The sequence below is a fragment of the Enhydra lutris genome, unplaced genomic scaffold (genome assembly GCF_002288905.1).
Source record: "Enhydra lutris kenyoni isolate GAN:26980312 unplaced genomic scaffold, ASM228890v2 scaffoldscaffold48, whole genome shotgun sequence".
NCBI lineage: Eukaryota > Metazoa > Chordata > Mammalia > Carnivora > Mustelidae > Enhydra > Enhydra lutris.
Window position 1 is genome coordinate 10726112 of NW_019154132.1, and position 17291 is coordinate 10743402.

The 17291-nt window shown below is 37.5% G+C and overlaps 1 protein-coding gene across 3 annotated transcripts in view; it reads right to left on the reverse strand.

Annotated features, from left to right (window-relative positions):
* LOC111156735 (male germ cell associated kinase) overlaps nucleotides 1-16993 on the reverse strand; it is a 51493-nt gene extending 34500 nt beyond the window's left edge. For all 3 annotated transcript variants that reach the window (XM_022517788.1, XM_022517790.1, XM_022517787.1), the window contains exons 1-4: nucleotides 16672-16993; nucleotides 5400-5454; nucleotides 4602-4723; nucleotides 778-857 (exon numbers count right to left, since the gene is read on the reverse strand). In XM_022517788.1, coding sequence (XP_022373496.1) covers nucleotides 778-857; nucleotides 4602-4723; nucleotides 5400-5454; nucleotides 16672-16772 — 358 coding nt within the window. In that variant the 5' untranslated portion in view covers nucleotides 16773-16993. The remainder of the gene's footprint in view (nucleotides 1-777; nucleotides 858-4601; nucleotides 4724-5399; nucleotides 5455-16671) is intronic.
* Nucleotides 16994-17291: the final 298 nt, after the last annotated feature.

The following is a 17291-nucleotide window of genomic DNA, read 5'->3' on the forward strand; positions in this document are numbered from 1 at the left end:
TTACTTCCTGTAACAGTTAAAGGGAAAAGGAGAAAATACAAAATATGGGATGAAACATGAAAAGACGCTAACGATGGGGATTTTCAAATGCCTCTGTTCATAATACAGCGGTAGTCTGGCACAAACTCTTCCCATTTAATATCTAAACATCTAGGGATTCTAAACAAATGTTTGCCAAATATTTTCATAATAATCATGTTAACTTTTTGGATGAATTATTTTGGCTTGATAGATACATAAAAAACTATAAATGAAGATCACATAAATAGAATTTCATAGAAACAAGAACAAGCACTTTAATTTCACTCAAAGAACAGAAACTAACTGTAAATACTAAGAAAACTATAAAATACCATAGCACTGATGCTTTAAACTGTTTAAATGTTGATAAGTGGTCATGTGATCAAAGCATTCCAATCTTTTCCAAAAGAAGGGCATTTTGTTTGTTTTGTTTTCATTTCCATGGTAAAATTGGGGAATGAGGTTGTGGGATGGGTGTATGATAACTGAAAGCAAAGGCTGATGATCAAAGTGTGCTGATGATCAAAGTGTTAACAAATTCTGCTGTAGAGGAAGATAGTTAAAGAGTACAGAAATTCCATGTTATATGGAATTATAGCAATTCTAGGTTTTTTAAAATAAAATTGTAAGTGTGTGCAGCCCCATACTCCAAATCTGTAGTTACTCAGTGTAACACTATTTAACAGATTATATATGATTCCTGTGCATGACCTTGACAGTAATCTAAAGAGGCAGGGAAAGGAAATTTAAACTTACCATGTTTATGGATAAATGCCAGCCCCTGCAATATTTGATACATAATATTTCTGATGACTGACTCAGGGAACAGCTTGTTTCTGTAAAGACAGGAACAAATAAACAGTCATGTAATTTTGTTAACCAACCAACCAAAACAAGAAGGCAGATGTTCCTCTTCCCTTGGAACCCCTGTTGGTTTCATGATCATGGTTAAGGGTGTGATTTATAGCTTTATAGTTGTTAAGGTTATACATTTAAAACATGACAATTAGAATTTTTGTCTGTTTTGATGTTTGATAAAACCTCAAATCCAATAATGGATGTGTTGCACAGATACTCAGCTAACTTTTAAACTGTCCTGAGAGGAGCAAAGTAAATTGGAAAACTGATATCCGTCAGATATGCAGGGTGCAAATACATAAAATGTAGGCTTTAAGAGTTTTAGGGGCCTAACTGCTTTAGTTCTATATTGTCTACTAGTACTGTCCAGTGGAAATATAGTAAGAGCCACAAATGAGAACCACTTATGTATTTAAATTTTCTCTAGTAGCCACATTAAAAAAACAAATGAAATGTGGAATTAATTTTTAACAATATATTTTATTTAATATATACCAGATATTATTTCAACATGTGATCAATATAAAAATTAATGAATTTCCTTTTTTTGTACCAAGTTTTCAAAGTCTGATGTGTATTTTAATTTTACATTTAAAACACATCTCAATCCAGACTAGCCACATTTTTAAGAGTTCAAGAGTCCCACGTGACTAGTAGCTACTGTACTGAACAGAGGGGCTTTATATGGAATTTATATGAAGTTTAATGTAAGAGCCTAATAGGGACTAAATTAAGACAAACATTAATTGCTAACATGCCACAAATTAATGTGATGAACACATTAATTTTTTGACCCTGAATTAATTCTTTGACCCTGAAACCATGCTATTTTGGAAGTAATCATCTTAAACTTTGAAAGCTCATCATAATTTCAACATTTTTAGTATCTTTATTACAGCATGATTGATTAGATTAGGGTGTTTATTCAAAATGTTCTCAACATGTAGAAAATGGCTTATTTCTGAATATCATTAACTATATTATATGCTTATGTAATATTTTAAAATATCCCACTAAATGGGCTAAGAACACACAACAGACAAGAAAGATAAATTCTGGTATTATATCAAAATTGAAAATAATATTGATCACATATTATTGAAATATTTTTAAAACTCATTTTCATAAAAAAAATTTTGAAAGAAACTAAATACTTTTATGCTTGCCAACAATTTAAATTTATAAAAAGAATGCTATAAATTAAAGATACAGTTATAGCATTGAAGCAAAGATTTATATATATTGGCCTTCAGGTAAAATAGATAACAAAGTTTACTTAGGGGCGCCTGGGTGGCTCAGTGGGTTAAGCCTCTGCCTTCCCTTGAGGTCATAATCTCAGAGTCCTGGGATCAAGCCCTGAATCAGGCTCTCTGTTTCCTCTTCTCTCTCTGCCTGCCTACTTGTGATCTCTCTCTCTCTCTCTCTCTCTATGAAATAAACAAAATCTTTTAAAAAAAAGTTTACTTGAATAAAAAAGACTTTTAAATTAATCTTCATCCTTAAAATAATATTCGGGAAGTTAAGCTACCAAAAACAAGGTGTAAAAATACCACTTAACCTCAGATAGCTCTTTACCATGTGCCATTGTTAATTGTTAACAATTGTTAAATTTATACCTTTGACATTAAATAATATTCAAACAATATCATTTTTAGTTCCACTTAATTTAGAAATCTGGAATTGAATCATGAAGTTCCAAAGTTGATTCTTTTTAGTGTTCATTTACTATTGCATTAACCACTTCCAATAACAGATACAGATATCTATATCTATATCTATATCATCTATATATCTTTAGGAAAACACACACACACACACACACACACACACACACACACATATAAGTAATCTCTATATCCAGTGTAGGGCTCTAACTCACAACCCTGAGATCAAGCTCTACTGACTGAGCTAGCCAGGTGCCCCTTATATAGTTTTTAAATCAGATGAAAGTATAACATTTCAAATATTTATATTTACTTAATTTCTTTTTCTTCAACACATATATCTTAATATATCACACATAGGTTTATCACTCCATACATTTTATTTATTTATTTTATGTTTTTAAAGATTTTATTTATTTTTTTGACAGAGAAAAGAGAGAACAAGCAGGGGGAGCAGCAGGGAGAGGGAGAAGCTGACTGCCCATCCAGCAGGGAGCCCGGGATCATGACCTGAGCCAAAGGCAGCCACTTAGCTGACTAAGCCACCCACACGCCCCACTCCATACATTTTAAAGAGCATAATTATTAGAAGCCAAAAATTTAAGATTGCCCATCACCTGATTAAGAAACTATTCAGATTTTTCAGTATTCTAATCCAGTCCTAATCCATTTACATGTATAACTTTTATATTAAGTATCAGTGTCGCACAATTACAATTTTGATTTCTGTTTTTTATCCACTTGGGCATTTTCATAATTTTCATAACTATCATCTTTAATGGCTACAAAATAATTCCATCAATATTATAAACTATAATTACCAATCTATTCTCCTAATAGTTATTTCTTTTAAGAAGTTTAGAGAGATAAGTGAAGCATGCTATAGTCATTTAGCAGAACATACTAACTATAGTAACTGTGAAGATCATATATCAGCACAACAAAATGCTTATAAGTGAATCAATCAAATAAAAAAATGATCACCATTAAAATTGCAACTATGTAAAAAAACAGGCATGGCTGGTTCCAAGGGCCAGAAAGAACTATAGAAAAACAAACAGTGATTTGAGGGGTAGAAATTTTTTTTACTTTTAACTATTAATGTTATAATGATAGCTTGTGGAACCTAACAGGCATTCAGTAAGTATTTTTTGAAAGAAGGAAAAAATGTGATTAAAGAAAACTTCACTCACCATTCCTAAGGATTACCTTGAGTGTGTATATAATGTGTATATGAAAGAAATACAGAGAAAGCAGTCATCATTCTACTGCAAAGTTTATTTCTAAAGTATTTTAGGATCTTCTGTTGAACAACTCTGGCTTTAAAAGCAGGTAAAATGGTCATTAATCTCCCACATGTGACCATCAGTTACCACCAAAATATTAGCCTCCCCAAGCTCAAGGCACATACCTGAAGCTCTCTCTCTTTAGAGATTCTGTTCATGGGTTTAAAAATGAAAATGAGAATTTCTTTGAGATTGGTAACACATTAAGTTTTATCGTTCACTTAAACATTCTAACAAATGAACTTATTCGATCCCTTCATGAAAACTGCCTCATTCCCTTCCTCCCTTTTTTCATTCACCTTTCACAATTTGCTTGCGAGAGCAGTGAAGGTAATCTCAATTTTGTTCACATCTGGCTTTATTAGTATTAAAACTATAGAAGGATTTTGGGGGTGCCTGATTGGCTCATTTGGTTTAAGGGTCTGACTCTTGATCTCAGCTCAGGTCTTCATCTCAGGGTCATGAGTTCAAGCCCCATGTTGGGCTCCACTGGGCATAGAGCCTACTTAAAAAACAAACCAGTAAGCCAAACTATAGATAGATTTTGTTTCAAAAGTATAGATAGATAATGTGTGTTTACATCAGAAAAATGGTGACTATGTCATAGCTGGTTCTTCTTCAAGGTTATAAAGGTAACAGCTAATTAATTTACATCCACCTCTTGGAGTGATAAATCTGTACACTGTTAAGTGTAACATATTGAAGGGATCCAAGGAACTCACAGAGGAGATAACAGGGAAAACATTATAGTTTTTATAAAATAAAGACATACCTGTCTTTCATTAATTGATAGAGGTTTTCTTTCATATATTCGAATATAAAATAGAGATGGTCATTTTCTCTGATAACTTCTTTAAGTTTAATCACATTGGCATGATTGAGTTTCTTCAGAGACTGTAACACAGCAAATCAGCATTAAAATTCTTAAAACAAAGTTATTGAAGTCGGCAAAATCTCATCAATCTCTATGATAATTACCTTAAGTAATCTTCCATTTCTTCTGCATTCATGAGTGAATTAAGTCTTAATGTCTATAGAACATCTTAGAATACCAATTTTAAAGTAAGCAGTAATTGTTTTAAGTAATGAATGTAAGTACAAAAATAAACCAAGCCAATAATACCTGCTAAACATTTCAATCTGTCACTTTTTTTTCTCAGTCTATTCACTAGGCCTAAGTTTTTTCTGACTTAACTATGTGAAGTTCCATACAAAGGTATCCAGAAATTTATGCATATACAATATACATAAATATACAGCATAAAATAGAAATGGTATGTAGTAATTAAAAGTTGTCTTTCCTTTGATAACATGAATTAAAACACTCTTTTAAAAGTGAGTATACATTGAAATATGAGTGTATAGTTTTTTCTGTTGTCCTCTACTGACATTCGGGTAAGAAATGAGAAATTACTTAGGAAGAGAAAGAAAAAAACATGAGAAATACAATTATCTTTGGAATGTTTCCTACAAAGAACAGAACAATCCCTTTAGCTACCGTCCTCATAAATGAGACAGGGTGAGGCAGAGCGAAGGCCTCCTAGGGTTCTTTACACCTGTAGGATCTTACCTTAACTTCTCTCAAGTTCATACATTCATCCCAAGAATAGAACTTTCTCTTCATTCTGAAATCAAACAAGAAAAGTTTAATGTACAGGGACAGAGGATTTGAAACACAACTTACACCGTTGGCTTTCTTACTCTAGTATTCACTTTGGGTAACTGTGATCTCCCCTCCTCTTTAAAAGGAAGTCCCCTCCCTTCTGTATATCTCAAGGCAGTTTGGTACAGGTGCACGATTATGTTCTATCTGAAATTCTGCTTTAAACACAATGGTGAAAGGATTACCATTAATCTTCCTTTCTGGGTGCCTTCTCATATTTCCCTCATCAGTTTAATTGTGCTTTTCTAAAAGGACCTCTTCTGAATTTTCTCTTTCTAGAACTTTACAGTTCTAGAATATGAAACACTAAAGTGGAGAGGGGAAGAAAATCACAAATGTTGGTAGCAAATTTCGTGATGTAACTTGAACTGAGGACTTCTATATCACTACCTCTGCTTTAAACAAGAAGCCCATAAAGTTAAGTGATTCAGGTCAACAAAAATTTAGAAGCAACCAAACTTTAGAAATATCTTTCTTTTTAAATTTTTTTTCTTAATTTTTATTATTGAAGTTTAGCTGACATACAATGTTACATTAGTTTTAGGTATATAACATAGTGATTCAATAGTTATGTACATTATGAAATACTCACCATGATAAGTGTAGTCACCATCTGATATTATTAAAATATTATTTACTCTATTCCCTTTGCTCTACTTTTTATCTCTGTGACTTATTTATTTTACAACTGGAAGTTTGTACCTCATAATCCCCTTTACCTATTTCTCTCATCTGCCACCCCCCACCCCACAACCACCAGTTTGTTCCCTCTGTTTATGAGTCTGGTTTTTTGTTCATTTGTGTTTTTTTTTACTTTTTAGATTCCACATATACATGAAAGCATATGGTATTTGTTTTTCTCTGACTTGTTTCACGTAGCATAGTACTCTAGACACATCCATGTTATCATAAATGGCAAGATTTCATTCTTTTTTATAGCTGGATAATATTCTATTGTATATATATACCAGATCTTCATCATATTTATTTTTTTTTTAGTTTCTATTTAAATTACAGTTAGTTAGCAAATAGAGCATGTTAGTTGCAGGTGTACAGTATAGTGATTCAACGCTTCCATACAACACCCAGTGCTCATCATGACAAGCACCCTCCTTAATCACCCCCATCATCGCTTCCCCCACCCCCCACCCACCCCCTCTCTGGTAACCATCAGTTTGTTCTCTTTAGTTAAGACTCTGTTTCTTGGTTTGCCTCTCCCTGTCTTTTTCCCCCCCTGTTGCTTGTTTGTTTCTTAAATTCTACATATGAGTGAAATCATATGGTATTTGTCTTTCTGTGACTGACTTATTTCACTTAGCAGAATACTCTCTAGCTCCATCCATGTCATTGCAAATGGCAAGATTTCATTCTTTTTATGGCTCAGTAATATTCCTTTATATGTATCCTTTATACACCTACACACACACACACACACACACCCCACATCTTCTTTACCCATTCATCTATTAATGGATACTTCAATTGCTTTCATATCTTGGATATTGTAAATAATGCTGCAGTGAATATAGGGGCACATATATATTGTCAAATTAGTGTTTTTTTCATTTTGGGGGAGTAAATAGCCAGTAATAGAATTCCTAGATCATATGGCAGTTCTATTTTTAATTTTTTGAAGAACCTCCATACTGTTTTCCACAATAGTTGTACCAATTTACATTCCCAGTGCACAAGGGTCCCCTTTTCTCCACATCCTTACCAACGCTTGTTATTTCTTGTCTTTTTAATTTTAGTTATTCTGACAAATGTGAGGTGATATCTCATTGTGTATTTGATTCGCATTTCCCTGATGATTAGTGACACTGAATATCTTTTCATGTATCTGTTGGCCATATGTATTTCTCTTTGGAAAAATGTCTGTTCAGGTCCTCATCCATTTTTTAATTGGATTATTTGTGGTTTTTGGTGTTGAGTTGTATAAGTTCTTTATATATTTTGGATATTAATCCCCCATCAGATATATTATTTGCAAATATCTTCTTCCATTTAGGAGGTTGCTTTTCTGAATTTTGCTCTCTATTTTCCCTCTTCGATCCCAATGTTACCATTAGAGATAAATATACCAAAAGTAATAAAGGTAACAAAATAATTCCACTATAAACACCACAGATAGAGGTTTTTTTTTAATGAACATTTTTTTAGTCACCATGCAAAATGAGAGACAAGAAAAAAGAGGATTTATGTTCTAAAAAATATTTCTTCAAGTATAGAAATTACAAAGCTGGATTATGAAAACAAGGACCCTAAGAGCACCTGGGTGACTCAGTCAGTTAAGCATCTGACTCGTGATTTCTGCTCAGGTCATGATCTCAGGGTGGTGGGATCTAGCCCTGCCTCAGGCTGCACACTCAGTAGGAGTCTGCTTGAAATCCTCTTCCTCTCCTTCTCCTCCCTTCCCCCCATCACATGCTCTCTCTCTCTCTCTCAAATGAGCAAATACATCTTAAGAATTAAAAAAAAAACAAACAAACCCTATGTGCCCTACTGTTTTCATTTAGTAGTATAATCTTCCATTGAGGGGTTCTAGAAGATTCTCAGGAAGCTTAAAGTTATCTTTATTGATTAAACTAATTCCTATAGGAATTATTCAGAGTCCCTTCAACAGTGTAATACACAAGGGTAAGGAAATGAGTAAAGGAATGGCAGCACAAAGCATTGGCAGCAATGTGGGCTGTGGAACTGCCCTGCTGGCTCCAAACCCTTGCTCAGTGACTCACTGATGTATGACCTTGTACAGGTTCCCCATTGACCATTCTGTACCTCAAATTCCATAGCTACAAGTAGAAATTACTGCATATGAAAAGCCTATTGCAAATTGCTTAGTTCAGCGCTCAGTAAATACTGGATGTTCTTGTTTTTATCAGTATCAATGATCAGCTATGACAGACATGAAGGGCATCACTGCTATTATTTCTAAAGCATCCTTAGTAAATCAGACTTTCATTTATTCTCATTAAGGTGCTAGAAATTTAAGAAATTGATGGTTTACAAGTCACTTACCAAAAGATACATTTCCATGCTATAGATTTATAAATATATTGCTAATATGATAAGGCAAATCTAGCACAATGTTAAATTTAAAAGTCAATTTTTAAAAAGTCAATTCAAATACAGTATATAAGAGAAGTTTAAGAAAATGATCAAATCGGGGTCCCTGGTTGGCTCAGTGGGTTAAAGCCTCTGCCTTCGGCTCAGGTCATGATCCCAGGGTCCTGGGATGGAGCCCCGCATCGGGCTCTCTGCTCAGCAGGGAGCCTGCTTCCTCCTCTCTCTCTGCCTGCCTCTCTGCCTACTTGTGATCTCTGTCTGTCAAATAAATAAATAAAATCTTTAAAAAAAAAGAAAAAGAAAATAATCAAATCCATCCAGAACTGCACATATAATGTTATTATTCTTAAAAATTATAAGATTTTTTAAAATCCATTTTGAGACAGTAGGTAATATATTCCTTTTTCAATTTCGTAAAGATTGGAATTTTTATTCTATTTGAAACTCTGTACTAGCTGCATCCACATCTCCTAATATGTTCATTTCTTTCCATCAATTACTACGACTCATCAGTACTGCCCTAAGGCAATGTAGGTGTCTATATGCAACAAATACTGAAGTTTCCTTATAAAAAACAATTACCCAATTTCTTCAAACAATGTGAAGAACTTAATTTTAAGAAATTAAGCCAATTTGTTAGAATGATAGGAAAAGGCACCTCCTTTTAGATTCCCTGCCTTTTTCTCTTTCATTTGTTCATTCATTCAACACCTACTACATGCCAGGGCAAGGCACAAACGAGAACCAGAGACAGTTATCATGGCACCTCCCATTTAACACAAAATAGGCTTTAGACTAGTGAACACAAAACAGACAAATTAGTTACAAGGACCATGAGGTAAGGGGCTCTTTTTAAAAAATTTAATGGCCCAGCCTTTTTGGTAAGGCAGTATGTCAGCTGTGACCTGAAAGACAGAAGGTACCAGCAGGTGAAAAACTGAAAGACGGAAAAAACAGAAGTTTCAAGGAGACAGACAGAGCTAGAAAGAGCTGACTGGTCAAAGGAAATAAAAGACCATTCAGGCTGATCCTTATTAGTAATGCCCTGAGCTAATTTTCCTGCCCATTCCCAGCTAGTCATCTGAAGAAAAGAATAGTACTTTCCTAGGTCGCTGTTTCTGCTCTGCTTTTTCTCCATAGCACTTACCATCTACCATCTCCCCCTCCTCAAATGTAAGCTCCTTGAAGACACTCCCACATGCCTACATCAATTTTTGGCATACAGTAAGTCCTCAGTAAGTATTTACTAAATGACACAATGAATTTCTGTACCCACAGTTGGGCTCATGAGGAACCATCCCACAAACAGGAGACCCTCCAAAATAGAATTGCCTTCCAAGTCCTTAAAGAGCAGAGAGCTTAATAAATATTTTAAATTTAATGAGATAAGAGGATCTTACTACCATCTGCTAGAAATGAATTGTTACAGCCTTTTTTTGTTTGTTTTTGATGGCAGCAGATACAAGGTTTCTTGCCAGAGATCTAAATTAAAATTTCCCAAAGAAAATTTTCAAAAAGGTACCTTTTCTCTTATTCTTTATAGTGTTCTCCCAAATTCTAACCACTCATCTGCCAACTCATCCTAGCCAGTTTGAGGGCATTTCAAGACTGCTCAAAAGGCTTGCCCACTGCTTACTGAATCAAGTACAGACTTTCTTCTCATGTTCATGTCTCAAATTATAACACTCTGACATCTACCAGCTGCCATGCCACACCCTGGTTTCTCCTGGCTATCTCCCTACTGCACTCGCGCTCAGACTCTTCTCCATTTCACTCCTCAAACTTCATTCTCCTGATTCTTCTGCTTAAAAGACTTTCAGAATGAAAAATACCTTCATCCAGATAATGTTTCCCTTCAAGAGGACATGCTTCTTGCTCTTTGAAGATTAACGATAAAGCAGCTCTTCATCTGCTACACAAAATGTATTCAACATGGAATTTATTTAGAATTTTTCATCCAACTCGGATGGATTTAAAGTGTTATTCCTACAATATTTGTGGCCTGAATTCGCAGTGCCTAAATTTTTATGCCATGAAGCACAAGATGATGGTCCTGATAGGATATTATGGAATGTAGGTTGTTTTGGTAACAAATAGGGATACACTGAGAATGGAGAATATGGGGTCTAATACTTCAAGCCAAGTTTATTGCTTTGCCTCAGACTCGAGAGAAATGGCATAGTCTTCTGTATGACTCTTGCAGGTCAAAAACCATCCTAAGATTATGTCTGGTCAAGAATTTTAGGAGTAATGAGTGAACATTCATATTGATAATCCTGCTGGTAGCCTGTCTTCACAGTTCTTCACTCCAAAGAGCTGCTCCCTTCTATGATGCCATGGGCACTCATAAACACCTTGCTGTCATGAGGAATGGTTCTACCCTCTAAGATTTCAGCCTTTCAAACTTCACACTCTGACCACATCTTCCTGTCTTTTCTCCATCATTACCATTGGATAAAATGTATGTGTCTACTTGTTCCACACTTGGCTTTGCCTGCCTCCTCCTCTAGCTTGGATCCCATGGTCAGCCTTCCCACTCACTGTCCCCCTCAAGAGCACCTATATATTCTGATGCCCCCCTCTCCCATTCTACTACTCCTGTCCTGCCATCCTTCAGTCTCTGCTCTCCATGCAAATCTGTGAAGACTCTGTACAAAGTCATGTACACGCTGCCAGTAGCTCTATTTTAGTATTCATCGCATGTACTCAGGGATTCTGAGAGTGGGTTCTTTTTTTTTTTTTTTAAGATTTTTAATTTATTTATTTGACAGGCAGAGATCACAAGTAGGCAGAGAGGCAGGCAGAGAGAGAGAGAGAGAGAGAGAGAGAGAGAGAGAGGAGGAAGCAGGCTCCTGGCTGAGCAGAGAGCCCGACATGGGGCTCGATCCCAGGACTCTGGGATCATGACCTAAGCCGAAGGCAGAGGTTTTAACCCACTGAGCCACCCAGGCGCCCTGAGAGTAGATTTTGAGAGTACTGAGAAAAGCCTTCTGTGACTTTTTTTAGCAATTAAGTGACACGTACTCCATGACTATTCAAAGTTTAGTGCCTCTACTACCCCACTTTTTACTACTCCTAGCCCTACTGCAATCTGGCTTATCTCCTCTTTGATTTCACTAGAATAGCTCTCACCACAGCCACTAATTATACCATGTTCTCCAAGTCCAAAGAACACCAGTATTGGTTTGGGTACCAGAAAGCCATTTCTAGCTTCCTCCCTTTTGCCTCCTAGTATAGAAGCTAGAAGAGTAGATTCTCACCTCTCAGCCTCTCTTATACATAAGGGAGACCATCTGATCCATTTCTAGCCAATAAGATGTAAGGGGAAGTCATTATGGGGCTTCTGGGAAACAAGTTTACTTAGAATTTGAGAGAAGGGTTTGCTGGTATCATTCTCCCTTCTTTGCACCCTGAACCACAGATGTTAATGCCTGGAAACGAAGTAGTCATAATGTGGCCATTAAGTGACATGCTTGAGGGCAAACAAATGCTAACAGCACAGTATGAAGAAGATAGAAAAGACCTAGACACAGTTCACTGGAGTCATCAAAATCCAGATTTCCTGATATGGAAGAAAAATAATCTACTTCTTTAAGCCATTGGTTCTATCACTTGCTATTAATTTACATACTTGTCACTTAAAGCAAGAAAGATTCCTAACTAATCTAAATGCTTTTCAGTCATTAGTTTTTAGTTGTCTTCTAGTTGAGCACTTCTTTATATTTTTCCCTTGGTTCCATATATTTTCTACACTCTCCTAGTTTTCTCCCTAGTTCTCTGGTGGCTCTTTTTCAGGCTTCTCTACAAGTACCTACCTCTTCCAAGGCCCATTTCTTTTTTCTTTTTTTTTTTTTCCAAGACCCATTTTTATATGATGGGATTTCTTAGTGCTCCCTATGAAGAGCTCTTTTCTTTTCCTTCTATGTAGCTTCAATTAGCATCTGTAGACTAACAATTCCTAAATCGCCAGCCCAGACCTGTTTTGAATGCAAATATTCAGTTACCTGCAGGCCTCTTAAAGTCATCATTTCCAAAAGTGAACCCAGCTTTACCCCTAAGCCTGGAATCTCCCCTGTCATGGTAAATGGTGCCACCAACATGCATTTAAGAATCCCAGGAGTTAGCCTGGACTCTTGCACATGCTTTACTCCTTTCCCTCCACGTCCAGTGACCAGTCCCTCCAGAGCCTATCTCCGAAATGTCCCTTGAGTACTTTCACTTATGCCCATATTCAGTGCTGTTTTTCTAGATTAGGTCACTTCCACCTCTAACCAAGATGGCTGCTTCAGTCTCCTGACTGGTCACCTTTGATCAGTATCCACTCTTTTGCTAAAGAGACCATTCTGAAGCAATATTTGATCACATCAACAACTCTCCTACTTAAAATCCTTCATCACCTTCTAGTCAAGATAGACAAACTCTTTAACCTGGCTTCATGGCTTCACCCTTTGGCATCAGGTCCTTCCTCCACCCCACTCAGAATCTACACTCCAGCCCCTACTTCAGTTCCTCAGCCCCAGGCAAGCCTTTACATTCTCTCACATTCTTCACATTCTCTCATCCGGGTCTTCATACCTATTATCCTTGCTGCTTATAACATTCTTCTCCATCCTCTTTTTTTTTTTTTAATTAAAAAAAAATCTTATTTATTTATTGGAGGGGAGGGGCAGAGGGATGGAGAGAATCTCAAGCAGACTCTACGCTGAGTGCAGAGCCAGACTCGGGGCTCAGTCCCATGACCCTGACATGACCTGAGCCGAAACCAAGAGTTGGTTGCTCAACCAGCTGAGCCACCAGGTGCCCCACCTCCTCTTTTTCTTGATATTCTTTTCTCATTCTTGAGATCTCTCATTCTACGGGAAGTCTTCCAGCATACTTCTTCGGCATCATTTCTCTGTGCTCCACTAGGACCGTTATTCCCCCATCAGAGGACTTAACGGTATTTTGTATTGTAACTTGTCTAATTTGTCAGTCTTCCTCACCACATTGTAATTCCTCTGTCTCCTTCCCATTTTGTCCTGAGCACCAGTGTGGGAGCTTCACAAGTGTGTGCTGAATGAATACTGAAATTTTCTTCAAGTCTTCCCCATGATCCCTCCCCTTCTCATTCATTTTTGCCGTGTCCTTACTGAAGTTAGGAACGCCATATGGCAGACACTGAGTTGACTGTCCAAAGCCACTCTTCTCTTTGTCTTTATTATCCCAGCTTCTTTACAGGGATACAAACACCCAGCTAAGTACTCGGTCTCCCAGCCTCCCTTATAGCCAGGTGAGCTGTGTGACACACTTCCGGCCAATGACAATTAACCAGAAGTCTTCTGGAGAGGGGTGAGGCAGCTATGTTTTGAAGACAGAAGAACCTAGGTCTGTGTTAACAGCATGGACAAGGTACTGGCCCTGGGCTGCCTCCTTCGAGACTTCTTCTTATGTGAGAAAAATCCCTAAGTAACTTTTGGTTTGGTTTTCTATTTCACATACCAAAGCATTCCTAAATTATATACTTATGGCTTCTTCTCAGCCCTCAGACCTCTTATAGTTTTGGACCCTTCAATGCTTTCAAGGCTTTATCTAGGTCTATGCTGGTGAGACTCAATTCCCTGTCTTGTGAAATGGAACAGTGAAACAAACACATGATTTTGCCATCCACAAGGAATAAAGAGCATTTTGTTAAGTAAAACAGAACAATGGTAATAACCTTACATAATTGCACCAGGCCTAACCTCATTCTCATTTTTTTACCCCCTCCCCAGAAGCCACAGCTTTCATGAATTATATGTGCATCTTTCTAGTTCTTTTTAAAAACGTTTATATATAGTGCTTGCTTCAGCAACACATATACTAAAAATACTTATATGTATACATTTATTTATGCATAATGAAGTATTTGCATGAGTTTATACAATGATTTAATCTATAAATAAGGATGGTTTCATCTCATTTTGGCTAATACTGATGGCTCCTTTTTTTTCTCTTATTGCACTCATTAGGATCACCAAAGCAATCTTAATTAGTGGGAATATAGCAGGCAGTCTGGTCTTAAAACCAACTTTACCAGCAGTCCTTCTAATATTTCACATAAAGATGATGAATTGTTTAAGTCTTACCAGGTTAGGGAAGTTTCTTTTTATTCCTATTTGCTAAGAGCATTCTTCCCCCAGTCATGAGTGGGTATTGAATTTTATTAAGCCCATTCAGTAAATACTTCATTTCAGTTATGGCACATTGTACATTTATTTGACAATAATAGCTATTGACAATATTTTATAAAGTTATTTCCTTGTATGTGTAATGCTTTAGATCATATTTCAAAGTTTTTAACATTTGAAGAGCATTTGTTAAAGCATTTTAAATTTTAGACTGTCATCATTTGGTTGATGTGGTAATCAGTCTCCAGGACTCATTCTGGAAGAATCCGACTGCCATGTCATGAGAGGACTCACACAACCCTCTGTAGAAGCCCTTGTGAACAGGCCACTTGTCAACCATGTGAGTGAGTGTTGTGTTGTGGGCTAACCTGTGCCCCCCCCCACTACACACACAAATTCATATGCTGAAGTCCTAACCCCCAGTACCTCAGAATGCGACCTAATTTAGAGACAGGGTCTTTACAGAGGTAGTGAAGTTAAAATGAAATTAAGGTGAACCTGAATCCAGTATGACTGTTCTTATAAAAAGGGCAAATTTGGATACAGAGACAAGCACAGAGGGAAGACCGTGTAGAAGAGATATGGAGACACATGGAGAGAAAATGCCATCCATCAGCCAAGGAGAAAGACCTAGAATAGATCCACAGAAGGAACCCACCGTGCTGACACCTTGATCTTAGACTTCTAGCCTCCAGAACCGTAGATCTGTAAGTCTGCCTGGTTGAAGCCACACATAGTCTGTGGCTGAAACCTTGTTAGAGCAGCCTGTTCTTGGCTAAACTGCCCCCACCAAATCCATACCATTGAAGTTATAAACATCCGAGTGTGACTGTATTTAGAGACAGACTCTAAAGAACCAATTAAGGTTCCGTGAGGTCTTTAGGGTGGGTCCTAATCCTGTATTACTAGTGTCCTTAAAGAAGAAGAGATTAGGCCACAGACTAGCACACAGCAGAAGATCCTTTGAGGACACAGGGAGAAGACAGCCATCTACGAGTCACAGAGAGAGGCCGCAGAAGAAACCACCCCTGCTGAAAGCGTCATCTGTGACCACGAACCTGTCAGAACCATGAAGAAAGAAATCTCTGTTTAAGCCACCCATCTGCGGTACTTCGTTACAGCAGCCCAAGTCCACTAACCCAGGGAGCCACCTTCCAGGGGATGCTGCGGTCCCCGGCCAGCCTGCAGCTGATTGCCACCTCAGCAGACACCTGGAGCCAAAATCATCCGGCTGAGCTACTCCTAAATTCCTGACCCCCCAGAAATTGGGAATTCAGAATGGTTTGTTTCCGTTTTAAATCACAGTGGGGGACACCTGGGTGGCTCAGTGGGTTAAGCCGCTGCCTTCGGCTCAGGTTATGATCCCAGGGTGCTGGGATCGAGTCCCGCATCGGGCTCCTTGCTCGGCAGGGAGCCTGCTTCTCTCTCAGCCTCTGCCTGCCTCTCTGCCTGCTTGTGTGCTCTCTCTCTCTCTCTCACTCTCTCTCTCTCCTTCTCTCTGACAAATAAATAAAATCTTAAATCAGCAAGCCTTGGGGTAATTTATTAATGTATAATAGATAACAAATGCTGTAGATTCAGAAGAAGTAACTAAGTTAATAATAGTTAATTCTATTTCATTGGTAAGCTTAGGAGAACAGCACATACCCTTCAGAACTCAGTTTCATATATGAACGCCATCTGATTCTGAGGCCCGTCGTTTTAAGGAAATAAACTCTACTCTGCACTCAACTTCAAATTCTAAACAATTTCCAAACATGAGCTTCAGTTTCGGATCCTAATTATAGAGCTGGACAAACCAGAAAACTCAATCCATGTACGTGGGGACAAGCAGAACTCCCTTCTGGCAGCATCCCTCCAGAATGGCATTGCCCCGTCAGCTAAACAAGCGCGGGGGCTACACCAGAACTCTTTCTAAAGGAAAGGAAAGATCAGAGCTCCAAGCTCAGCAGCGCCGCACACGGTACCTTTTGATGGCCACCAGCTCCCCAGATTCGTTACTCTTGCCCATCAGCACACTCCCGTATGTGCCGTCCCCCAGCTGTCTCATGGTTGTGTATCGGTTCATCTTGGAAACACAGTGCAACAGAGGTTGTCGGTTGAAATGTTGAATATAAATGTAAACGCTTTATTTTCGTTTTTTTGTTGTTGTTGTTTCTTCCCCTCAGACTGCTGTTGCTACACCAGTGACAGGTTTGTCATCCTTAGACACAGGCTCTTCCCCAGGATTACAAAGGTTCATGAGATAGAGTGATACGGAATCTGGCAAGGAAACAGTGCTTCCATTCCTATGAACACCCTATTTAAAAAAAAACCAAAAAAACAAAAAAACAAACAACAACAAAAAAAACAGAACAAGAAGAAAGAATTTCATTAAAGAAATTTCATTTCATTGACTGGTAACCTAAGCGCAGGGAAGAACTGTAATATACATACCGGTGGGTTAAACATTTGTCAGTAAGTCCTTTGTGCTATGTGGAATGGGGTTCACATATAACAGACTGATAATGTTCGTTTATGACTGCTTCATTTGCATGGTGCCGTGCTATTTATGCCATTATATTCAGTAAATACAGGCTTAATGATT